Here is a 23,388-nt window from a genome sequence, read left to right on the forward strand (position 1 = left end):
ATACCAATGGTGATATTGTAAAAAGGTACGAATACATTAAATTACACTAAAAAAGGCCTTATGTGTAATTTACTGCTCACCTCCTATATAGTAAACTGTATTCTAATAAAATATAACAATGAGGCTGCTTACTTTGATTCCCTTTTAATTTATTAATCAATACTAACATTAAGTTTAAAAAAAAAAGTGTAATGTCCTTTTGGCTCTTTTGGCATTTATGAACTTTTTGGTTTGAATCAAGTCTGTTCACAGAGTTTTTGACTTTGTTTTCTATATGATTTTCATCATAATGCTGTAATGAAACAGTATAACAGTTATATTTCTTGCTGCACTGTTTCAGTCACATGATCGAATTCCTCTGACTCTATAATTAATAACCAACTTGATTATTTATGTTCCATATTGTCAATATTAACAAAATTTAAAAAAAAGCAAATGTCCGTGTTGATTGAGGTTGAAGTGTAAAAACAGCTCAGTTTGTGTTGGATACGATGTAAAATATAAATCTACAGTCTCCTCTGCTCACTCTTACATCATTATTGTGTTTAATTACAATACAGTGAAATGTACAGTAACCACTCCCTTCATCTCAGGTCCCATCACACATGAGCTCAACCTGCCTTAGCAGCGCCCTCCTCTGGTCAGGTTGGGAACTGCAGCCCAGCAGCTTTAACTCTGCTGCTGCTGCTGCTGCTGCTGCTGCTGCTTCCTCACCTCCACCTGACTCCTCGGGACAGAAACACTGGTCCATGACGACTTGTTTTTCAGAGTCTTAAAGGACAATTCCGGGCAAATTCAACTCGGGGGGTGTATTTTCCTAACATTTTAGGTCTAAAAGAAGCAATCTGAAGATTATCAGTTTAATTACTCCTGTTTTGCGGTAGTTGTGTCTGTCCCCGCATCGCCACGGCAGTGATGAATGGGAGCGGATGCAAGTTCCGCTGCTTAGGCTGTTTCCATCCCTCAAAGCCGCATTTTTTTTCCACAGACAGCATCAGATGGCTACTCAAACATGCACCGAGAAGTTTATTTACTTCAAGCAAGCCGACATGTTTGTAAAACTAGATCTAATTCAGAGTCTCGCGCGAGACCCAGTTGCCACAGATGGAAATTAGCCCAGAGCTAAATCTGGTGTATTTACATTTTTATAATGTTCATTAATATGCAAAGTCCCGTCACAAATAAACAATAAATGAAATTGCCGTGCGCGGTGTGTTCACGTGCAGTGGGAGCTCCCGTTTGTGTCATAAACACAGGAATATCAACCCTTGACTTGCTTCAAGTAAAAAAAACTTCTCGGCGCATGTTTGAGTAGCCATCTGACGCTGTCTGTGGAAAAAAATGTACACTTCAAGAAAGTCAAGAGTTGATATTCCTGTGTTTATGACACAAACGGTAGACTCCAACTTCCATCTGCTTCCATTCATCGCTGCCGTGGCGATGCGGGGACAGACACAACTACCGCAAAACAGGAGCAATTAAACTGAAAATCTTCAGATTCCTTCTTTTAGACCTAAAATGTTAGGAAAATACACCCCACCGAGTTGAATTTGCCCAGAATTGTCCTTAAACTCAAGTATTCTGCTGGTTTTTATTCTTCAACGACTCTAACAAGCTCTTAATCCTCTCGCTCGCCGGCTCGCGTCTCCTCTTCTTGCGGCTCTTGACCCCGGCGACCTGTAGAGGCAGGAGGAGCGAGGCCAGGCCCCACGGCGTCGGAGCAGCAGCAGCACCAACTCCTCCTCCTGCAGTCGGTGCGTTTGTTCCCGTCTGCTGCAGCAGCCACGAGCTCTCCTGACACAAGGCCACGAAGCGCTCCAGCTGCGTGGCATTCACGTTCTTGCTGACGTTCAGCGAGGTTTCGAACGGGTTCTGGATGTGCAGCGGCGCCACTTCCGGCTTGTTCTGCTCCTTTCCCTGCAGACAGAGAGGAGAGGAAACAAAAGGGGAACAATCAGTGCACTGCAAAAACTCAAGATCTTACCAAGAATATTTGTCTTATTTCTAGTCAAAATGTCATTTCTAGTCAAAACAAATCTCATTATACCTAAAATAAGACTCATCACATAAAAAAAGTAGCTTGTTTTTAAGACATTTTTACTTATTTCAAGCCTATTTTCACTTAAAATAAGTAGCAAAATCTGACAGTGGAGCAAGTTTTTCTTTCTTATTACAAGCACAAAAAACGTCCTTTTACCCTTTTACTTATTTTTCAACTTATTTCAAGTGAAAATTAGTTTGAAACAAGTGAAAATGATCTAAAAACAAGTACATTTTTAGGTGATGAGTCTTGTTTTAAGTGGAAAGAGGTTAGTTTTGACTAGAAATTAGACATGTTGACAAGAAATAAGACAAATATTAGTTTTTGCAGTGTGGTGTAGTCTAATTTTTTGTAGTGGGTATACTGTTTTTTAGGTGGGTAAACTGTACATAGGCTTGTATCACATAGACCTGTTGGTTCTTTTTATATCAACGACCCCAAAATTAACACAAATTAGACCACGGACGCCCATTGGACAAAATTTCGAAGCAAACACCAGAAATACACAAACAATCAATGTACGTTTAAATTAGGCATACATTTTTGGAAGCTTATAGAGAAAGTTCTGGAAAAAAGTGGTAAAAATTCTCACAAAAAAGTTGAAACATTTTAAAAATGTCAAACAATAACAAAAAAAAAGTGGTAAAAGTAAAAATAGTATATAGTAAAAAGTTTTTTTTTTTTATTGAGAAGAAACTGGTAAAATTACTCAAGAATTCTAGAAAAAGTGGTAAAATGTGGTAAAATTTCTCAAAAAAAAAGGGAGGGGGGCAAACAATAATACAAAAAGGGGTAAAAAAAAAAAAGTAGAAATAGTAAAAAGTAGAACAGAAAAATTGAGAAGAAACTGGTAAAATTTCTCAAAAGAAATTCTAGGAAAAGAGGTAAAATTTCAAAAAAAAGTTGTGTACCCCCTTGAATCCTGTCAACCGTCCTACTTTGAGAACCATTGACATTTACTTAGATAGTTTTGTTGTACTGGGTAACTAACAACATCAGTACATATACTGATGCTGCGTTCAAGGAAGTCGGAAGTCGGAAAAAAACTAGCTCCGAGTTGTAAAAAATGAATTAAACAGCGTCGAACTCGGAAATCACAGGTCGGAAACTCGGGTATCATTTCAGTGCTCCGACTTTCCGACTTGACGTCAGGACAACATCAAAACATGGCAGCCCTCGTCTTAAACAGTTAGAATTTAGAATTTTTAAGTTATTTGTTGAGGTTTTAATGCACATTTTTTGTGTAATATTGCAGTAGCCTGTATGAAATACGTTTATATTAAGCTGTAATTGTTGTTTTGTGTGAAATTGCGGTCCTCGTATGTGACGGAAATAACGTTTAACTGTTATCAAGGCCATAACATTATATGTGCACTCGTCTGCGGCGTCTCCTGTCCTCTTCATTTGCCTCCAAAATAAACATAATTTGCTGCTGCATATATTTTTCGTATTCAGCTATGAGCCACAATACGCCAAACTTCTTTCGGGTATCCATGTTTTTTCTCTTCTGAGTTCCTGCAGCCTGAACGCAATGATGTCGGAAGTCGGAAATTTCCGAGTCGGGAATTCCAACCTCCGAGTTGTAATGAACGCACCATGAGTATAGCTGAGTATCACATAGATAGACTAGACCATTGGGAACAATGTGTGAGCAGCAGCAGCAGCAGCAGCAGCAGCAGCAGCAGCAGCAGCAGCAGCAGCTATAAGCGCCGGCCCTGTATGCACTGTATGTTCTGGTCCATCTATCTTATTGGTCACGGTGTTCGCTCCTCGCTGCTGTATCTGGGGCATCCTCTCCACGGGCGAGCAGATGGCAGAGCGAGACAGACACACGGACACGGCTCTGGAAAACATTTAGACTTTTAAGGAGTCGTGGAAAAAAAAAGTGAGGAGAAGAAGAGAAGACGACTTTTAAAAGGGGCAAGCAGCAGCTGGAGCAGATGTTCTCCCACCGTCAAATGAACCGTCGATATGTGGGTCAGAGAGAAGTCAAGAACCTTCATGGTGCTTTGCTTTGCTTTGCTTTGCTTTGCTTTGCTTTGCTTTGCTTTGCTTTGCTTTGCAGGATCAGGCCTAAAGAACTGACAGTAATGGAGCTGCAGGGATGAAGCGATGGAGCGGAGCTTGGGACGGGGAACGGTGGGGACACAACATAAAGCCATCAGTCAGGAGAGCGGAGAATTGTAGCACAGTAAAGCAGATTTATGGCTGTTGCTCCGCCGGTGAAAGCCTATAGGCACGGGTCAGGGCCACAGTCGACCCCCCCCGCCCCCCACCACCACCGCCACCGCCTCATATTAGGCTCATACATTAGACTGCAGGGTCCGACCGACATCAATTCATTAAAATCCAAGCACCGGAAAAATCTCATATCCACCACCAAACCCTCCTTTATCACCTGGGTCACTGCAGCGAGAGGCAACCGGCCATAAACAGGATTTTACTCAACGTTAGAAATGTTAAAGAGGTGAGTTAATTAACTATCCTGTGCAGTCCAGAGATACAGCAGGATAAAAGTTCATTTTATTTATCTATTTCCAACCCTGGGATAGTAAAAGAGCAGGATGAATGGAACTTATAACACCTGCTCCTTTCTTAAAACAAAGAAACGCTTATATCTGATGAAATGCCATTATAATGAACCAGTTTACTGCCAACAATTTACAAATCAAAATCCATAACTATTCTTTTTTTTGCATTTTTTTTAATAAAATTTCCCTATTTTTTGCTCTGACACATTTGTTTTAACTTACATTTTTTGCAATTTAGTGTTTGAAATTAAATTTGTCGAGTTGAATTACGATTACGGCAGGAAATATACGGTGATAATCTTTCTTTCTTTCTTTCTTGTGTCATAGACGTGGGTTTGCAGGTTTTAACCTCCGTCTGTTTATTCTTTGGTCGTCTGGACATAAATCACTTTAATATTTCATCCTCTTAATGATTTGTGTTGAAATTGTAGCAAATTCTTTAAGGGAAAGTTGAACATTTTGGCAAATTGTCCCATTGCCATAACCCCTATAGTCAGTGTTGGTAATAACGGCGTTAGAGTATAACGGCGTTACTAACGGCGTTATATTTTTCAGTAACGAGTAATCTAATTAATTACTTTTCCCATCGTTACAACGCCGTTGCAGTTACTGAGAATGTGAAGTGGCGCATTACTACAGTTCGGTTGAATGAAACGCAAGGTGGTTTCGGCCACACATCAGCTGCCTCAGGTCAGGGCAGGACGGCGAGCTAAAGGTAACGCAGCTAACGCAGCATCCGAGACCCATCAGCTGTGCGCCAGTGCAGCCTGCAGCCCCTGGGACACAGCTCGAGAGTCACAGCGAGACACAAGCACCCACTCCACCCGAGCAGCAGCAGCGGTATGAATCCGACAGACAGACGGACTCCAATTATGACGCCTGAAACGCTAAACACAGAGCAATCGCTCTGGGTAAACACAGCTGATCGATCGGAAAAAAAAAGACCGCTGGAGTGAATTTACCTACTTTCCGTCACTGAAAACAGGTTCTTGAATGTAACTCGGTCAAGATGCAGCATGATGATGATGGTAAAATTTACAGATAAAAATACGAGTTTTTTCATCAGCATCAGTCTACAGAAATGACGGTTAGAGGGGAAAAGGCTTTATGCACAGCTCCACAGCTCCACTGCTCCTGATTCCAGGTGTCTGACCATTACTGAGGTCAGAGTCACAGACACACCTGGATTAGGCTAACCAGTTTGTCCAATAATGCAAGACAGGAAATAAAGGAGCTGGTTTAAGTTCAGGAAGTAAGTGGAGCTGTGCATAAAGCCTATTCCATCAACCTTTATTTAGTGGGAGCATTGGAAAAAAACCACCAAAAAAGGTTTTTAAGTAACTCAGTTACTAACTGAGTTACTTTTTAAATGAAGTAACTAGTAACTGTAACTAGTTACTATTTTTCATTAACTTGCACAACACTGAGCCTCACACACACAAACTAGCAGAGGGAAGCTGCCGAGATCGGAGGGAAAGTACTAAGTATGTATTAATTATGATGATAAGTAAAACTCAACCTGTCACACAGCTCCATGTTGTCTCTGTGTGGTGTTCAGGGACAGGTCAGGACAGTCTGAGGACAGAGTTTATATTAATGCACCGTGACACTGTGGCAGGTCTCTGTACGTCTTCACCACAGATCAGATGTTCAGCTGTAGGAGCGGAAAACTCAGCTGTTCTCTCCACCGCGACATGCGCCTGGCGGGTTTTTTTTGTTTTTTTTTCCATATATCAAGCTCCGGTAGCACAGCAGGACGCTGTGCAGCTTCTGCTCACCTGACTCTGTGCAGCTTCTTCATTAAATCCAAACAGTCCGACACAGCGACGCACTGCTCCTTTAGACTCTAAAGTCTCTGTAGCTGATCAGCCCGGAACTCTTCCAGAGCAGCTACAGCGCAGCGTGATCTCAACCATGGTTGATGAGAGCAGAAATGTTGTTGTAGGCCTGTGCATATTCTCATTTGTCCAGGTCATAGTATTTCAAAGGAGGTTAAATCGAAAGCAACTGGACTTACTGAGTCTCCACACCAGTTAGTTGGACCAGTCCCAGCCTGGTCAGATGCTACATGAACTGATGAAGCCTCTTGGATGAGAGGTGAAACGTCTTCCTAGACAAATAACTAAGTCCAGTTGAACCTCCTTTGAAAAAAAAAAAAAAGTTGTTGGCGGGCTCGTGAATTTTTTTTTGACACGAGTCAAAACGAGCGATAAACCGCGTATCTCGCGTTCGGTCGCGCGTCACAACTCGAGCGAAAAAAAAGCGTTCCTCGTGTTTGGTGGGAAGCCCCTTGTGGGTCTTCCCACCAAACACGATGAAATAGACGAAGACGCGAAGGTCCCGTCGCCATAAAGAAATCGGGTGTATTGCGTTGCAAAAAAAAAAAAGTCGCGTCTACCGCGTCTCGCGCCTAATCGCGTCTTTGCGTTACGGCCTTTTACACCGCGGACGTAACGAATAAACGGTGACGGTGTGAACGAACAACATAGAACAGGACCAGACGTGGCGTTGTTTTCTCTTTTCACCGACAGCTCCACTCTCCCTTACTTACACTAACTACTGTTATTGTTGAGGCCAGAGAATTGTGGGATTTGTAGTTTTTGACCAATCGCAGGTTGTGCTCTTTCTTTTTGTGATTTTCCTGGTTCACACATGTTTTGTTTTTTTTAAGGGGCAAATGCGAGTGAAATGCTCGCCCATGGTGGGCATAAGAAAATGTAAGACCTGTCTAAAATTATTGAAGACTTGAACACAATAATTCAACAAATTTAAGGCATTTTAAGACCTAAAATTTAGATTTTCACATTTTAGACTTTTTAAGACCCCGCGGATACCCTGTTATTTCATATAAAAGTTTAAGTGCAAACATATTTTATGATGCTGTGTATTATATATTATATATTTAAGACCATCTTAGAATTTTCTAATAAATTTAATACTTTTTAAGGCCTTAATTGTAGATACATGAATTTAAGACTTTTTAAGGATCCGCGGATACCCTGAGAAGTTGTGCGCTCGCAGCAGGACAGATAATCAGATGGATAATCGGTAAAGTTAATAATTTCACTTAATGTGGCCATGAATAAATTAATTTCGATGTTTCGCCTGTTATTAAACGCAAATCTTGAATAGGTCTCCACTGTTTTCACATTTAAAAAGGTCTTTGTTGTCTTTGTACAGAGACAATATGAGATTTGCTTGTAGCCACAGCACTTAAAAAACCCACTGTAACCTATTTTCATAGGCACACCAGCCTCGCTTTCAATAAAACACACACTCACATTCCATAATTGCGATCAGTGAAATATATGAAAACAATAAAATACAATTTAAAAATGAGAGAAAAAAAATCCAAATTCTTCGACATATTTAAACTTTAAAAAAAGAAAGAAAAAGTAACGCAATAGTTACTTTCCCTGGTAACTAGTTACTATTATAGTGAAGTAGTGGAGTTACTAACTCAGTTACTTTTTGGGAGAAGTAATTAGTAACTATAACTAATTACTTTTTAAAAGTAACGTTCCCAACACTGCCTATAGTCATAGCAGTAGGTTTGTTACCTTTAATTGTCAGTGCAAGCTATTTTTAGAACGGCGGAGCAGAGCCGTGAGCTGCTCAGAGCTACGCTACGGAGGCTCATGGGATTTCTTGGTTTCCCTCATCAAACTCATCAAATACACAATCCAACAACTCCACAACGCTCTGGTGGACAAGTTGTGACCTGCACATTCACCACGCTATGAGATAATAACACAACGTTACCACACAGAGTTGTTTTAAAGGTAAATTCAGAGACTGCTTGATGAAAAACTGTCCCTGAAGGCAACGCGCATCAGCGGTTTTGCATGAATTTACCTCTAAAACAACTCTGTCTGCCTGGTAACGTTCTGTTATATTATCTCATAGCGTGGTGAATGTGCAGGTCACAACTTGTCCACTAGAGCGTTTTTGGCGTTCTAAAAATAGCTTACACCGACAATTAAAGGTAACAAACCTACTCCTAAAACTATAGGGATTATGGCAATGTTTGCCAGTTTGCCAAAATGTTGAACTATCCCTTTAATGAAAATCATGTTTCAGGAGGCTCCTGTGATCGTGACCTTTGATTTGTGGCCACCAAACTTTAACCAGATCTTCCTCGATTCGTACTGAACATTTGGTGTCATCGCCATTGTCGTCGTCGTCGTCGTCGTCGTGACAACAGAGCGACGGACGGACAGACAACCTGCATGTTGCTGGATGTTTTCACAGGATTTTAAATAGAACAAATATGCGTTTGTTTGTTTACAGTTCGAACGACGGAGCTTCCTAATTGGGATCCTGGCTCCCGGACGGCGGGACCCCCGGGGGTTTCTGCTGCATCTATCACATGTGACGGAGGAGGAGGACGGCTATCATCTCCGTGTGTGGGAAGACGCCGTTCCTCCAAACGCGGCCTTTTATTACCCACAGATCTCCCTGCTGGAGCTCGGCTGCTGCCACGAGTTGAAAGGAAACTGAACTGTCTTTCCGTCGGTGCTGGAGCTCGTTGCCGATGCCTTTTCATCTGTGCTCTGGTTTTTCACTGATGCACTGATGGTTTGATTTTTTTTTCTTTTTTTTTTGACTGAAGTTACTGTACGAGCAGCAGCAGCAGCAGCAGCAGGATGGTCCGAGAGTTGGAGCGAGCGATTTGTGAGGAAAAGGCGGAGGCGGATTCAGATTTAATGATTTATCAGATCAGTCTTCAGCAAAAGTCTGAATAAAAAGAACTGGTTCTGTTTCTGTTCTGATCATTATTATGATTTTTCTTTTGGTTGAAGTGATTGTGCAACATTAACTACTAAAGAAATTCGTAAAAAATATAGCAGATTGGTTGCAAATTTCACATCTTTGCACAAAAAATGACACTAGTTCTCTGATAGGTGGCACTGCACTGCAAAAACTCAAATATCTTACCAAGAATATTTGTCTTATTTCTAGTCAAAATGTCATTTCTAGTCAAAACAAATCTCATTATACTTAAACTAAGACTCATCACATGAAAAGTAGCTTGTTTTTAGACACTTTTTACTTCTTTCAAGCATATTTTCACTTGAAATAAGTAGAAAAATCTGATAGTGGAGCAAGTTTTTCTTTCTTATTACAAGCACAAAAAACTTGCTTTCACTGGCAGATTTTTCTACTTATTTCAAGTGAAAATATGCTTGAAAGAAGTAAAAAGTGTCTAAAAACAAGCTACTTTTTATGTGATGAGTCTTATTTTAAGTATAATGAGATTTGTTTTGACTAGAAATGAGACATTTTGACAAGAAATAAGACAAATATTCTTGGAAAGATTTTGAGTTTTTGCAGTGTGTTGTAATGATATTTACATTTTTTCACGTTTTCCCTAAACAATCTGAGTTAAAATAAAAATTCTTCGGGCATATTGATCTCTGAAATGATCTGTATCGTTGCTCTGATGCTCCTCTGTCAAATTTTTTGAGACAATGATCTACAGACTCTCAGTTTAGGTGTTTGAAGGTTAAACAGACAAAGATACTCCAGTATTACTCATGTGTTACCAGTGACTCACCGTCTGGTTGACGCCAAGGTCACAGATGATTTGTTCTTCTGCTTCAGCAAAAAATTCAATAGGAATCTATATACTGTATATACATATACAGTATATATGTATCGTATTTAAATAGGGTCAAGCTGCTTGGACCCTGGTAGTTAATTACTGCTAATGTGTGGATTTTTTAATGGTTTTTGGATGTTTGGCCCAAATGTTTTAGTGTAATAATAACATTTTCGTTTAAATTTAGCTCCAGTTTTGACAATTTTTCTTCTTTTTTGCAGCTTAAGAAGTGATGTCTGATAAAAACACAAACGCTGAGTTATGAGATGTTGAGTTTTCGATGATGTTGTCAGATGTTGAGATAGATAGATAGATAGATAGATAGATAGATAGATAGATAGATAGATAGATAGATAGATAGATAGATAGATAGATAGATAGATAGATAGATAGATAGATAGATAGATAGATAGATAGATAGATATGTCCTTTTCAGGATGCTGGATGTAAAGTAAACAGATTATAGATGTTATAGATCAGTTATAACATTAAAAACATGTGACTGGTTTTAATGCTGCGTTGATCAAATCACTAATGGTTCAGATTTATTTATCTGCAAAAACAAAAAGAAAAGTAATCGCCTGTTTCCAGTCATGTTTTCTTGCTTTCTTTAAATCCACTTATCATCTTTCGATACCAGACAGTTTTATAAGTCTCAAACACTTTGTTAAAGTTCATCATCAGTTCAGATTTGTTCCCGTTGTTGAATCTGTTTAAAAACTGTCATTCGATCTGATTTCCTCTGTGACTGGAGCAGAAAAGTGGTGAAATTACCGTCCTATAAACATAAATGTGTGACTATTTCAATTACTGTAGCTCTTAATCATAATTAGATAATGAATGAAGAGTAATCGTGACCATGTGGGAGTGATCGATCGATCGGCTGTACCTTTCTGATATTGATCGACATCCTGCTGAAGGGGAACGAGGCGTAGAACTCAAAGAACTCGCGCAGCAGTTGCTCTGAAACAAAAAAAAGGGACAGAGAGAAAGTGAAGCGACGGCTTGTTAACAGAAAACGTGGGCGATCGATCACACATGTCGTCGTCGTCGACTCGTCGTCTCACCCAGCGTCTCGTTGTTGCCGTGGAGCCGTATTCTGCTGAAGTCGCTGACAAACGTGCAGTCGTTGCCCTCAATCACGCTCCTGTCCGCGGGACCTTGTGGGAGGGACGAGAGCGAGGGGGGGGATACAAGGTAAATGACCGGCTTTACACGTCGATGATGCCTATAAACAAGACGCCGATGGATGGGAGCTGCTGTTCGGGGAGGGGGGAGGAAGAGGTAAAGAGGGGTGAGGAGGGGGGGCAACAGGGGGAGAGCGGCGCCCTTGTTACTGTCCTCTGTGTGTGTGTGTGTGTGTGTCCGGAGGAGGCGGCGAGGTCATCGACCTTCCCAGAGTGATGGGTCTTTTATTGTCCTGTAAGCAGTCTGCGAGATAGAGTCTGTGCTGAAGCGGCCGAAGAGGAGGAGGTGGAGGTGGGAGATGGAGGGGGAGGAAAGGGGAGAGAGGGAAAGGGGGGAGGAGGGCAAATTGCTTTTGGAAGGCAATTATCAAGCAGCCAAGGTGACAGAGAGAGGAAGAGTGGGAGAAGGAGGAGGAGGAGGAGGAGGAGGAGGAGTGATGGAGGAGCTGCAGCCGCACAGGTGAGCTGCTGTGTAAATTATCACAGGACACCGAGCTCCGTGTTCGTCACAGCGGTGCATTGTGGGTAATGTTGCGACTCCTATAAAGCATTATTATTACATCAGAAAAGCTTTTATAGATGTTTGACATGTTGTTAATTTATTCATTTTTGTATGTTTTAGTCTAATATATCCCTTTGACGATTCTTTATTGCAGGACAGGCAAGTCTTTTTCAATGATCATTGAAAAAGACTTTGGTCGAAACGTCTGTGCTTGCAAATGTGCTGGCTTTTTCTCCCCTCTCAGTCTGCTGCTGTAGCCGTGCACCTCTATAAGATTTATCCTTTTATATTTTTTTGGGTGAGTGCTTGCTTCTTCCTACTTAGTCTAATATATCGCAATTTACATACGTAGAACTCATTTCTGTTTTCTGCTTCATAAATAAAGTTAATTATTATTATTATTATCCTCATATATTATTACTACTAAATTATAAGACACTGGGGTTGTAGGATGAAACTGTTGCTGAGGCTTCAGGTGAAAGAAAAAGTCACCTGCAACAAATAAAGTTTATTTCATACTTTTGAGGAAAAAAACTAAAAATCAAATAAAAAATGTTATTAAATTAAAGATAATTATCAGTAGTTTAAGTGATAATTAACTGCAGCTCTCTCATATTAAAGTTGCAATAACTTCAAGAACACTCTCACTGTGTATTTTATTATCGTCATAATAATAATTCATAAATTGTATGTGCTGTGGTTTTGTTTTCAGAAAAAACTGGATGTATGTTTTCTTTTTTGGAAAATCAAGATCCTTCATATTGATGAAAAAAATCCATAATCAATCAATTAAGTATTTTTTTCTCCTAAAGGTCTAATGCCCTTTAGAAATAATAAAGAGCTAAAACAATATAAAATGATTCTCTGATGATGATGATATAATATCGTGCAGCTCTGTCACTGTGGAGTTATGAATGATGATAAAGATGAAACAATAAGAACTTGCTCATGTCCGAAAACAAAAAGGATGGAGGTCAGTGTGGTGTTTTTTTTTACCCGCGAGGTCCCTGAGCTGGTCCAGAGTCGGGATGACGGGCGCCGTCCTCCTCTGCAGGAAGAACAGCACCATGACGGTCAGAGAGAAGTTGGTGATCCAGGCGCCGGGGATGCTGCTGGTGACGCCGTGAGCTCGAGCCCAGCAGCGCACGGTGAACACCAGGCAGCGCACCCGCGGGTCCAGCTGCCCGTACAGGTAGAGCAGCTCCGTGCTCTTCATCGCCACCCTGTGGAGGAAACACGGAGTTACAACCACAACAACAACAACAACAACTGAGACTTAACCGTTTCAATGATGCGTCGAGATTCTTTATGGGCCGATTCTGAATCGATGCGTTATGTCAAATAATTCATTCACGTTTGATGATGTTGTTCACATACAGAGACAGTGATTTAGTTTATTTTAAAGCACAATGCCAAGATTTACGTTTTGTTTTTGAGAAATGAACAAGTGCACCTTTAAGTGGGCTAGGCCTTTTCTTTTTCTTTGTGTGTTCAGACTCCAAAGAAGATGCTGTGTGGTGGAAATGTAGCATTTAGATGATATTTTCCATTAAATTTTATGTAAATTAGAAGTTATCATATTTATCTGACTATTCACTATAATTAATGAAAAAGACATGTGTGAAGATGCACACCACTACTTAAGACTGTTAATTTATCGCACACTTGGGAAATGTGGTTGTTACAGTAGCATTGTAGCATACAAGGTAAAAAAATGTAGAAAATATGCGAATAAAGAAATATAAATGATATATAACAATCGTATAAGAATATAAAAAACAAAGAGAGAGAGAGATAGAGACATTCTGTACAGTTATGTGCCAAATTATTACAAGAGTATATACAGTTACGAGTTATTAAGAATAGAATAAAAATGATATATACACACAGTGATGATAGTTGTAAGGCAGAAAAGAAAGAAACTATTGCAGATAGGGGCGTGTATGGGAGTGTATGGGTGTAAGCTTTCATTTCAGGAGATTTATAGTCAAATTTATTTAGTTTTGTTCTATATTTTTATATTTTTACCTTTGCAACCTACAGTAACAAACTGATTTTCACCAGTTTAATAACAAAAACATCAAAATGAAGGTGCAAGCAGGTGAAACAAGGTTCTGAGTTTGAACCTGGACGACTTTCTGTGTCTGCACAAGTTCCCTCCAGGTCACACAGGTAAAAAAAATAAGAATAAATTCCCTGTAATTTGCACCGAATCAGACAGAAACAGTTTCACACACTCTGACTCTGACCTGTTGCTAAAGCTGAAGCTAAAACGCACATTCACAACACGTTTCCCCGAAACTCAAGAGAGTGAGGCCAAAGGAAGTTTTTTCTTTTTTCTTCTGAATGTCAGAGAAGAGGTGAGGTGAGTGAAAATAAAACTACACCAAAAACCACCACTGAGGGGCGGTCTTCACTCTGTCAGCAGCAGCTTCAGCTTCTTCAGTCGCTGTTAGTTTTCTCTTTCCTCTCACGTACAGGAAAGTGCCGCTTCACAGATCTGAGCGCGATAGAAGAAAAGTCCCTCTCACATCCACCCACCCACAGCGCGCGGTTCCACTCCGTTTCCTTAGAAACTGCAGCGGTTTTCTGTACGTTAGCAGGTGTGTGTGTGTGTGTGTGTGTGTGCGTGCGTTGTTTGTGTTGCCATCAGGCGGAGACCACAATTTCTACACGGCTGGACGACGAGAAGAAGTGAAACACAAACAACAAGCCCCCCTCTTCCTGCTCAGTTTCACCGTAGCAACAGATGCAGCCCATTGCAGCAAACTTCCTGCTGCCAGAAGTTTGGTTTCTGTTTGGGGCTTTTGCAACGACAACACGGCCAAAAACAAAACATCAAACTATTTCATGTGAAGTTTCTGTGAAGCAGCAGAGCAATGACCGGCGACTCCTACTGACATTTCAAGACTGGTCCATTGATTCATTACTATTAAAACTCTGAGACGCTTCTCCTCTCCCCTGCAGATTCTCACGAAAGCAGCTCATCGTTGTGTTTTGACGTGGTGAACGAAACGGCCTCAGTCTGAATATGTCATCCCAAAATGATCAGTTTCTCTGGTTTTTACTATTTATAGGTATGTGTTTGAGTAAAATTCAACATTTCTCCCAAAACTGAAAAAAAAATATTGTCATTTAGAGCTTTTATTGGCTAATGACTAGTCTAAATAACAAAAATATCAAGTCTTTTCAGACCTTGAATATCGGTAATAATAATAATGCAAAGCAAACATGTTCATATTTATTCCTAAACAACACAGCAAGAATATTTTAACTCAGGAAAAGAAAAGAATGACTGTCGTACATGTAGAGATGCTTTTAAGAAACATTTTGTGAAAGTGGTCTCTTATTTGTTTCGGGGAAAAAAATAAGAGACCACTTTCACAAATGTTTCTTATATAAAAGCATCTCTACATGTATGACAGTCATTCTTCTCTTTTCTTTTTTAAACACCAACACAAACACAACTCATTCTACTTAATGAGACACTTTTATATAAAAACCACTGCTGGGATTAAACATTGACATTATAATTCCACAAAAACTGATTTATAAACTCTTCCTGAGTTAAAATATTCTTGCTGTGTTATAATAATAAATATGAACATGTTTTCTTTGCATTATTATTATTATTATTATTATTATTCAAGGTCTGAAAAGACTTGATGTTTTTGTTATTTAGACTAGTTTAGTCATTAGCCAATAAAGCTCTAAATGACCTTTTTCTTTTTTTTTTCAACTTTGGGAGAAATGTTGTCGGTAGTTGATAGAATAGAACAAAGAAAACCCCAGAGAAACTGATCATTTTGGGAGTGGTCTCTTAAAGGGATAGTTCACCCAAAATTGAAATTTGGACAAAACAAGCTTGAAATATAGACTTATTTAATTTTTTTCGGGACAATTTCGCATTTCGGGGCTTCAATACAAGACGGACATTACATACGAGCAGCATGGAGGTATTTGGATGTTTTTTGGTGCGTCTTTTTGTTACGAAGACAGTTGGTATCCATTTGCAACCATTATATGGACATGCACTGCTACGCCGAGACCCCCTGTAACTCAGAGAAGCCACGGAGGACTCTGAAACTTCTCCCAGCCCTTAGTCCACATGAGGGTGAGTAGATAATGAGTGAAATTTCAATTTTGGGTGAACTATCCCTTTAATTTTTTCCAGAGCTGTATGTGTGTGTGTGTGTGTGTGTGCAGGGTCAGTACCTGTTGTTGGCGGTGAGGTCACACTGGAAACCCGAGGGCTGGTGGGCGAACCGGACCAGCGGGCACCGGGCGTTGAGGATCTTCTGCACCCCGACGCAGCCGGGGCCGAACTGGTCCACGCACTCCCCGATGACGGACAGGATGCTCTGGGTGACGGCGCGCTCCGAGTTGGCCCGCTTCATCTGGTACTCCAGGCCCAGACCCGACTTCGGCTGGAAACAAGAGTTCAGAGATGTTTAAAGACCTGAAAAAACACTTTTTCCTCTTGTTTAATATATAAATATACGCACTAGTGTACACAAATATAGTATATGATAGGATAATATTGAGGAAGTTACATCAAAATAGCACCTTTACAGTGACAGACAGATGACATTGATGTTCAAAATATCTATTTATTTCTTATTATATCATATATAAAGCTCTGGAAAAAATTAAGAGACCATTTGAATGATGTGAAATGATCATGAAATGATCAGTTCCTCTGGTTTTACTATTCATAGGTATGTGTTTGAGTAAAATGAACCCTTTTGTTTCATTATATAACCTACTGACAAAGTTTCTCCCAAATTGGAAATAAAAAAATATTGTCATTTAGAGCATTTATTTGCAGAAAATAGCAACAGGTTTTCAGACCTTGTATAATGCAAGGAAAACAAGTTCATATTCATTTTAAAACAACACAACAACACTACTTTTTAAACTTAGGAAGAGTTTAGAAATCAAAATTGGTGGAATAATCCCAATTTCTAATCGCAGCAGTGTTTTTTCTTTTTATTTATAATCTTTCTTCCTCATTAAATATGATTTGGTTCAGGTGATCAGCTAAGTAGAGTGAGGGAGGGAATAGAATTAAATATTGTTTTTATTGTTGATTGAATCAGCTATTTCTTAATTAAATTGTTCATCTTTATTTGTAAAAATGTATCTTGAAATGTCTAATAGTGAATCTGAAAAGTCAAAACCCAGAGATGTCTCATATAAAAACACAGAAAAGCAGAAGAAGCTGAGTGAATCCACTAAATGACTAAAAGTTTGTTTTTTATATAGAATTTTGTCCAAATTCTAATTAATTTGCTTAATTTCAAAACATTCCTGTCACTAATCAACTAATTATAGGCAAATGTCACTGATCAGATGCTAATTCTTTCTTTCTCAACATGATGACTTTGGGGGAAAAGAAACTGCACACCGCAGCAACTCAGTAACTCAGTAACTCATAATGTGGGAAATTACTAAATGGCAGCTCTTATTTTATTTGGGGGAAAGGTGAAGCTGTTGCAACTGGAAGGAAGTGCTTTGTTTTTGTGTTTTTTTTGTTATCAGCTCCGACTGGTCTTCGCCAAAATGTCGACATGTTTTTGTGGTAGATTAGATTTGTCGCCTCTTTGCAACATTCACGCTCCATCCAACCTCTCTCTAGTGTTTTACCATCTTCACGTTCCTCCCGCTGATGCCGTCCAGGTCCAGGAACATGTCCAGGTCGCAGCCCAGTTTCCCGAAGCCGTTCACCGACGAGCCGAACGGCCTGATGTTGCATTCTGGGAAATAAGCAGCGGCGATGTCCTTGAGCAGCGAGCAGACGAGGAAGCGCAGCCTGCTGTTCTCCTCTGTGAGCTGGTAGGCTTCGGTCAGGGACGAGATCTGCTGGTCGATCTGAGGGAAACAAGAAAGAAAGAAAGGAAGTTTTTTTTTTTAAATCTTTTATACCTGCAGAGGATTTATCTAAATGTTCAGAGTCCAGATCTCACTTCACTTTCTGTTATGGTGAAGTGTTGAGTTCACTTTGTTTAATTTCACTTTTACATCACGACACAGCACATATTTTTAACATTTCGAAAGCGTGACCCCTGACATTTAATCTCATCTTCTTCCTGTTTCTCTTCAGCATATTCGAAATGTTTCGTCATTCATCTAAATGAATGAGTTGGAAAGACACACACAGACACACACACCTGTCTAATTCAGGTTTTAAAGGCGACAGAGCTCAAAGACAGGATTGTGTCAAGGCTCAGATCTGGTGAATAAAGGGGGAATAGAAAGAAATTTAAGGTTTAAAACAGCTTCCTCCATTCTACCATGGAGGAAGAAGTCTAGACACATGGAGCGTAAAATTTAAATTACCGGTATGTAGCGTTGAGTGGAGGCGGATGAGGAGCTAAAACCAAATCAGGCTGCAACATATCAATATATATTAAAAACAAAACAAGAAAACCCAAAAGGGGACCATTCTCATGTTTTTTGGCTTTGTCCTAAAATCATATAAATTTGGGACGATGCTCACCTAGTTATATTACTGTATTTTGGCAACATGACAGGGAACATTGTGTTAAAACGGGACAGATATTTACTGAAAACCTTGCTTGCAGCTTTATAAACAGGGTAGGCAAAATAAGCTAAGCTTCAGCTTACACCTTTTCGGTCTAAACGTCCGTTTTGTTTCTTGTTTTTCTCTTTTTGTTGTCTTTAAAGACCTTGTCTAGCTGCTGTATTTATGTGTGATCTAATTTATATTGTAAAATGAGGTGACAACCGGAAAAAAAAGGCAGAAAAAACCCAAACTTAACAAAAACTAAATGGCTCCTAAGAAAGCAATAATGAGAAAGTGGTGTGGTAGGATGGCTGTTTGGCTGAAACTTGTGAATGAAATATACGTTATGGAACAGTTGTCTCATAAGATTCAAGAAGAACAAAAGTGGGAACAATGGACTGCGTACACACCAGCGGATATAAAGCAGGAACAAACTGTAGAGACGTTGCAATCCAGCATCCTCTTTTTCTCATGTTTGTTTTTTTATTTGCTTATCCTTTTCTTTTATCCTGTGTATATTGTATTTACATTGCCAAAAAAAAGCAATAAAAAGAAAGTGTTCAAAAGAAAAAAAAAAGCAAAAGGGTCTGAATACTTTATGAACACAATGAATTTGAGTTTAAAGGGATAGTAGCATTTTTTTTAAAAGTGGGGTTGTATGATCTACAAATAGCCCCTAAGTACTTTAATTGCAGTAGAAGACTCTCTGCACTCCTCCCGTTAGCAACGCCAGCCCATAATAGCCCTGCCCAGAGATTTACAACATACAGTGTTGTGAATGTTTTTCCTGCACTTTGAGGGGCTGGAAAAAATTATATTATAGCCAACAATGGAACTGTGTATTTTTTTTCATGTAAAACCTCTTTTAGGCCACGAAAATAGGCCGTTTCTTTGGGTCTGTTCACAACACTGTATGTTGTAAATCTCTGGGCAGGGCTATTATGGGCTGGCGTTGCTAACGGGAGGAGTGCAGAAAGTCTTCTACTGAAATTAAAGTACTTAGGGGCTATTTGTAGATCATACAACCCCACTTTAAAGAAATGCTACTATCCCTTTAAAGTTGACTGTAAGTGACTGGATTTACTCCTCAACTCTCTCGGGTGAGAGTGACGTTCACTTACGCTCTCCTCTCTGGACAGTCTCTGTATGAGCTCATTGATGGGAGCGGTGGTTTGTGGTCGACACTGTTGCCCCGTCGACTGCTGGGTCAGCGAATCCGCCGCCGAGGACGAGCCGCCACCGAGGTTCCTCAGCGACAACAGTCTTGATTTAAAAGGCACCGTGGACTCGTGGCTGGCGCTGGGGATGACGGCGTCCTGCAGCAGAGAGGCCACGCTCTCCTGGTTGGCAAACTCCACCACGGCGTACATGCCCTGAAGGAACCACAGCAGTTAAACAGTTAAAATCACTGTCACGTTTATGTTCCCTGTTTGGGTTTTTACGATGTACTGCAAACTGTGGATGGCATATAACCATTTGATAGGTCTAACTAAGTTATGCTTCAATGGCACTTTTTTCCTTTTGCATTTGTGACAGTTGATGTATTTTACTTACTTGCCTTTTGTATTTCTATTATTTATTTATTTTCAGTCATATCTTCATTTTATTTTTATGTTTTCATTTTATTATCATTTTTACTCGACATATTTGTGTGTGTGTGTGTGTGTGTACACGGGTATGCACTTGTTTATACGGTAATTACTTTATTTATGTGCTGTTGAATGATAATTGTTGTCCTCAAAATCTCAATAAAAATTTGATCACAAAATCACCGTCACGTGACAGCGAGTTTCATCATGTGTAAGGATGTCACGATTATAGATTTTCTTTGTATGATTATTATCAGAGAAATAATCACGGTGTTATGATTATCACGATTATTATGCATTAATTAATTTACATCATATGAATGTGTAAAATCAAATACAGTGAAAATATAATTACAATACTGATTAAATATTTACATTAAATATTTTAAGGCTCTACTATTAATATATAACCATTAACCAGTTATTAATCCTGCAGGGGAAGTGTTTTGAATATTTAAGTCATTAATTGTCACCTATACCAAATGTTTAAGTTTATCATTGTTTCTTTTTTAGCACAAATAACTCGCTAACATTTAAATTCCTACCAATTGTATGTTACGTTAGGTAAATGGACCAGTATTTCTTACATTTACCTTCACTTTGGTGCAACATCTGCCTCTGTGTTTCCAACATAATCTTTTTTGGAAAGTGACGGTATTTGGAAATCTTTACGATTAATTAATTGTGGCGTTTAATACCGCGATTAATTGTGAAAACAAGTAATCGTGACATCCCTAATCACGTGCACCAGATTTCACCAGGTTTCTCACTTACATAACTTTCATAAAAGAAGTGTTTGTTGACGCCGCCGTGTTGGGATAAATACTTGAGGAACTTCTTCTCGTTGGTTCTGGAGTTGCAGCTGATGAGAACGGATCTCTCTGCTTGTTCTTGTCTCTCCGCCTGGAGCTCATATAAAGACTTGGGTCCGTCTTTCTTCTCTTTCTCGTCTGACAACAGGAAACAAAATATTCAACACATTAGCTTTAATAAGTTTTACATTTTTCTCTTTAAAAGGACATTAACTTATTGTGTTGTTAAAGACTTTTAAACTTTTAACTTCATTAGCATCAGCTTTAACTTACCACAACTGCACTGGCACTTTCTAAACTCTGTATACTAGTAGTGAACTACTAGTAGTTTAATTTTCTATATCATCTATTGTGTTATTTTTCTCTGCTGTCTTGTTATTGTTAGTGTTTTTAGTTTCTGAATATTGTTTCCCTTTCCTCATAACATCAACCTGCTAAGGGACAACAGTTGGAAACCAGCCTGGGGGCTACAATCTGGCATATTTACATTCAAATGTTCATAAATATGTATTGTTTATGTTCATGTTTAAGTTTATTAAGATCCCAAATACTATCTGGTTAGCATCCACTATTCAGGGTCAAAACATATTACATGGAGGCAATAAAATAATACACTGGACAATATAGACATAGACATGAAATAATACATAAACTAACAAATAAATATAGCCAATATAGAGGAGGAAGCACAATATTGGTGAAATTGCATACATTTTTCTCATGAAATTTCACGATGTTTATAACATTTTGTAAAAGGATAGTTCACTAACTCTAAACATCTTAATAATGCACTTCTTTGTACTAGATCCAATAAACACAGCATGCTGTTATTTTACTGGTCCGGCCCACTTGAGATCAAATTGCGCTGTATTACATGTGGCCCCTGAACTAAAAATGAGTTTGACACTCCTGATATAGACCACATAGACATAGACATAACACAACACAACACACACACACTAACAACATTACATACCTTTTTAACAATACTATTAATGACAAAACAATAACTACAATTAAAATCTAAAATCAACAAGACAAGATTGTTCCTTCTTTCTTAAACAAATAATGAACTTGAAATTGAAAAAGACTGTCCGTTTGTGCACCACCAGTCATATGAATGCATGGTATGTCATAAATGAACAACTATTCAATGAGGAATAAGTGTCATCAACAAGGTGGCAGGTTGGCAGCTATATACATGACAGACAGAATAATAACTAATTTCTGTGCTACATCTCCTCTGTTTATAAACACAGCCGAAATTTACAGATATATTAATAATTTCTAAAGCTTTTGTTGTCTAGAAAATACTCCACACCTCTCAGACACCAGACCAGGTTGTAAATAAAACAAACAGATTTATGAATGAAGTCTGGAGTTAGCCTCAGCGCTGTTAGCATGCAGGCTAACTACCTTAGCTGCTCTGACAGGTTAAAATACAAACCGGTTTCGTCTTTTCTCGTCGCGTCGCTTTGAGCAGCGACGACGTTTGTTCCGATGTTTCTGTGAAGACACGTTTGGACCCTCCTCAGGCTCTTCAGCAGCCTGCCCCGGCCCCTCATATGTAACCTGCACACGGCTAAGGAGGACGCCATTGCTACTTGGAGGTAGCGCCCAGTGCGCATGCGCAGGGCTCAGGGTCTACGGCAAGCCAGAGTTACCACGCCGAACCAACCGCTGTGCATTCAGAAAAATAATAATAATCTTTACGGTCAAAAAATAATAGGAAAAAAATAAAATAAATATATAAATCTGCTTGAATATGTGTAGATACTTTTAATAATATTATTAATAATTGAAAGCAGACGTCTTCAATCAATATTTCATGCTGCAAACTCATATTTTATGCTCTATTTTAGTCTAGTTTTTATTTTATTATGCTGTAGGCTATATATTTTTTCTATCATTTCCCTGCACTTTCTTTTATTCTTTTTTCTTGCTTTTAATTGTATGTTTAATCTTTCCAATTTTTTACTATTTTAGGTTTATTTATTTATTTATTTATTTTTTACGTTTTTAGACTTTTTTTTTTTCATTTCAAATTTTTCTTTTCCACTTTTTTTTTTTTTTAGCAGGATTACCGCTCTACTTACTATACCTTATACTGTAATAATATATGAACCTGTGTATTATTTGAATGCACAATAACAAGGTAAATGTATACAAGGCCCAGTTTAATATAAAACACATTTTTATACAATAGGGGGTCCCTGCTCCATCTCTTTGGGGGTCGTTGGCTTGAAACACTGTCCAGTTACAGCCAAACCTACTTATTTGCTCTTTTGGCCTTATATAATTTGCTTAAAACTTTTAGTGTTGTCGATGCAATAAAAAACCTAACAACACATTTTCCCGCTGGTAATTACCCAGCGATTCCTCGGAAGGTCGTGTCCTGTGTGTTTTCAACACATGAGCCACATGAAAATTTGTTTTCCATCTGACAAACCAGAAGAAAGGGAAAACGAAACCTACAGTAGAAAACAGTAGAAATGTGTGAGGGTTGTTAAACTTTGTGCCACCTGACATTAAAGACTTTGAACAGTCTCCTCCTCCACCCACGGCTGCACTTCCTGTGTTTACTTCCTACTAAACACG

The 23,388-nt window shown here is 39.1% G+C and overlaps 1 protein-coding gene across 1 annotated transcript; it reads right to left on the reverse strand.

Moving 5' to 3' along the window:
• Positions 1-1,540: 1,540 nt before the first annotated feature.
• mtpap (mitochondrial poly(A) polymerase) lies at positions 1,541-22,425 on the reverse strand. Its single transcript, XM_085763483.1, has 9 exons — positions 22,238-22,425; positions 20,753-20,928; positions 19,511-19,762; positions 17,510-17,734; positions 16,079-16,290; positions 12,860-13,086; positions 11,242-11,334; positions 11,064-11,137; positions 1,541-1,917 (listed from the first exon to the last, which is right to left on the reverse strand). Exons 1-9 carry the CDS (start codon positions 22,416-22,418, stop codon positions 1,573-1,575), a joined length of 1,785 nt encoding a protein of 594 aa, XP_085619609.1. The 5' UTR covers positions 22,419-22,425; the 3' UTR covers positions 1,541-1,572.
• Positions 22,426-23,388: the final 963 nt, after the last annotated feature.

The sequence above is a fragment of the Trachurus japonicus genome, chromosome 20 (genome assembly GCF_045865225.1).
Source record: "Trachurus japonicus isolate A0001 chromosome 20, Traja_1.0".
Lineage (NCBI taxonomy): Eukaryota > Metazoa > Chordata > Actinopteri > Carangiformes > Carangidae > Trachurus > Trachurus japonicus.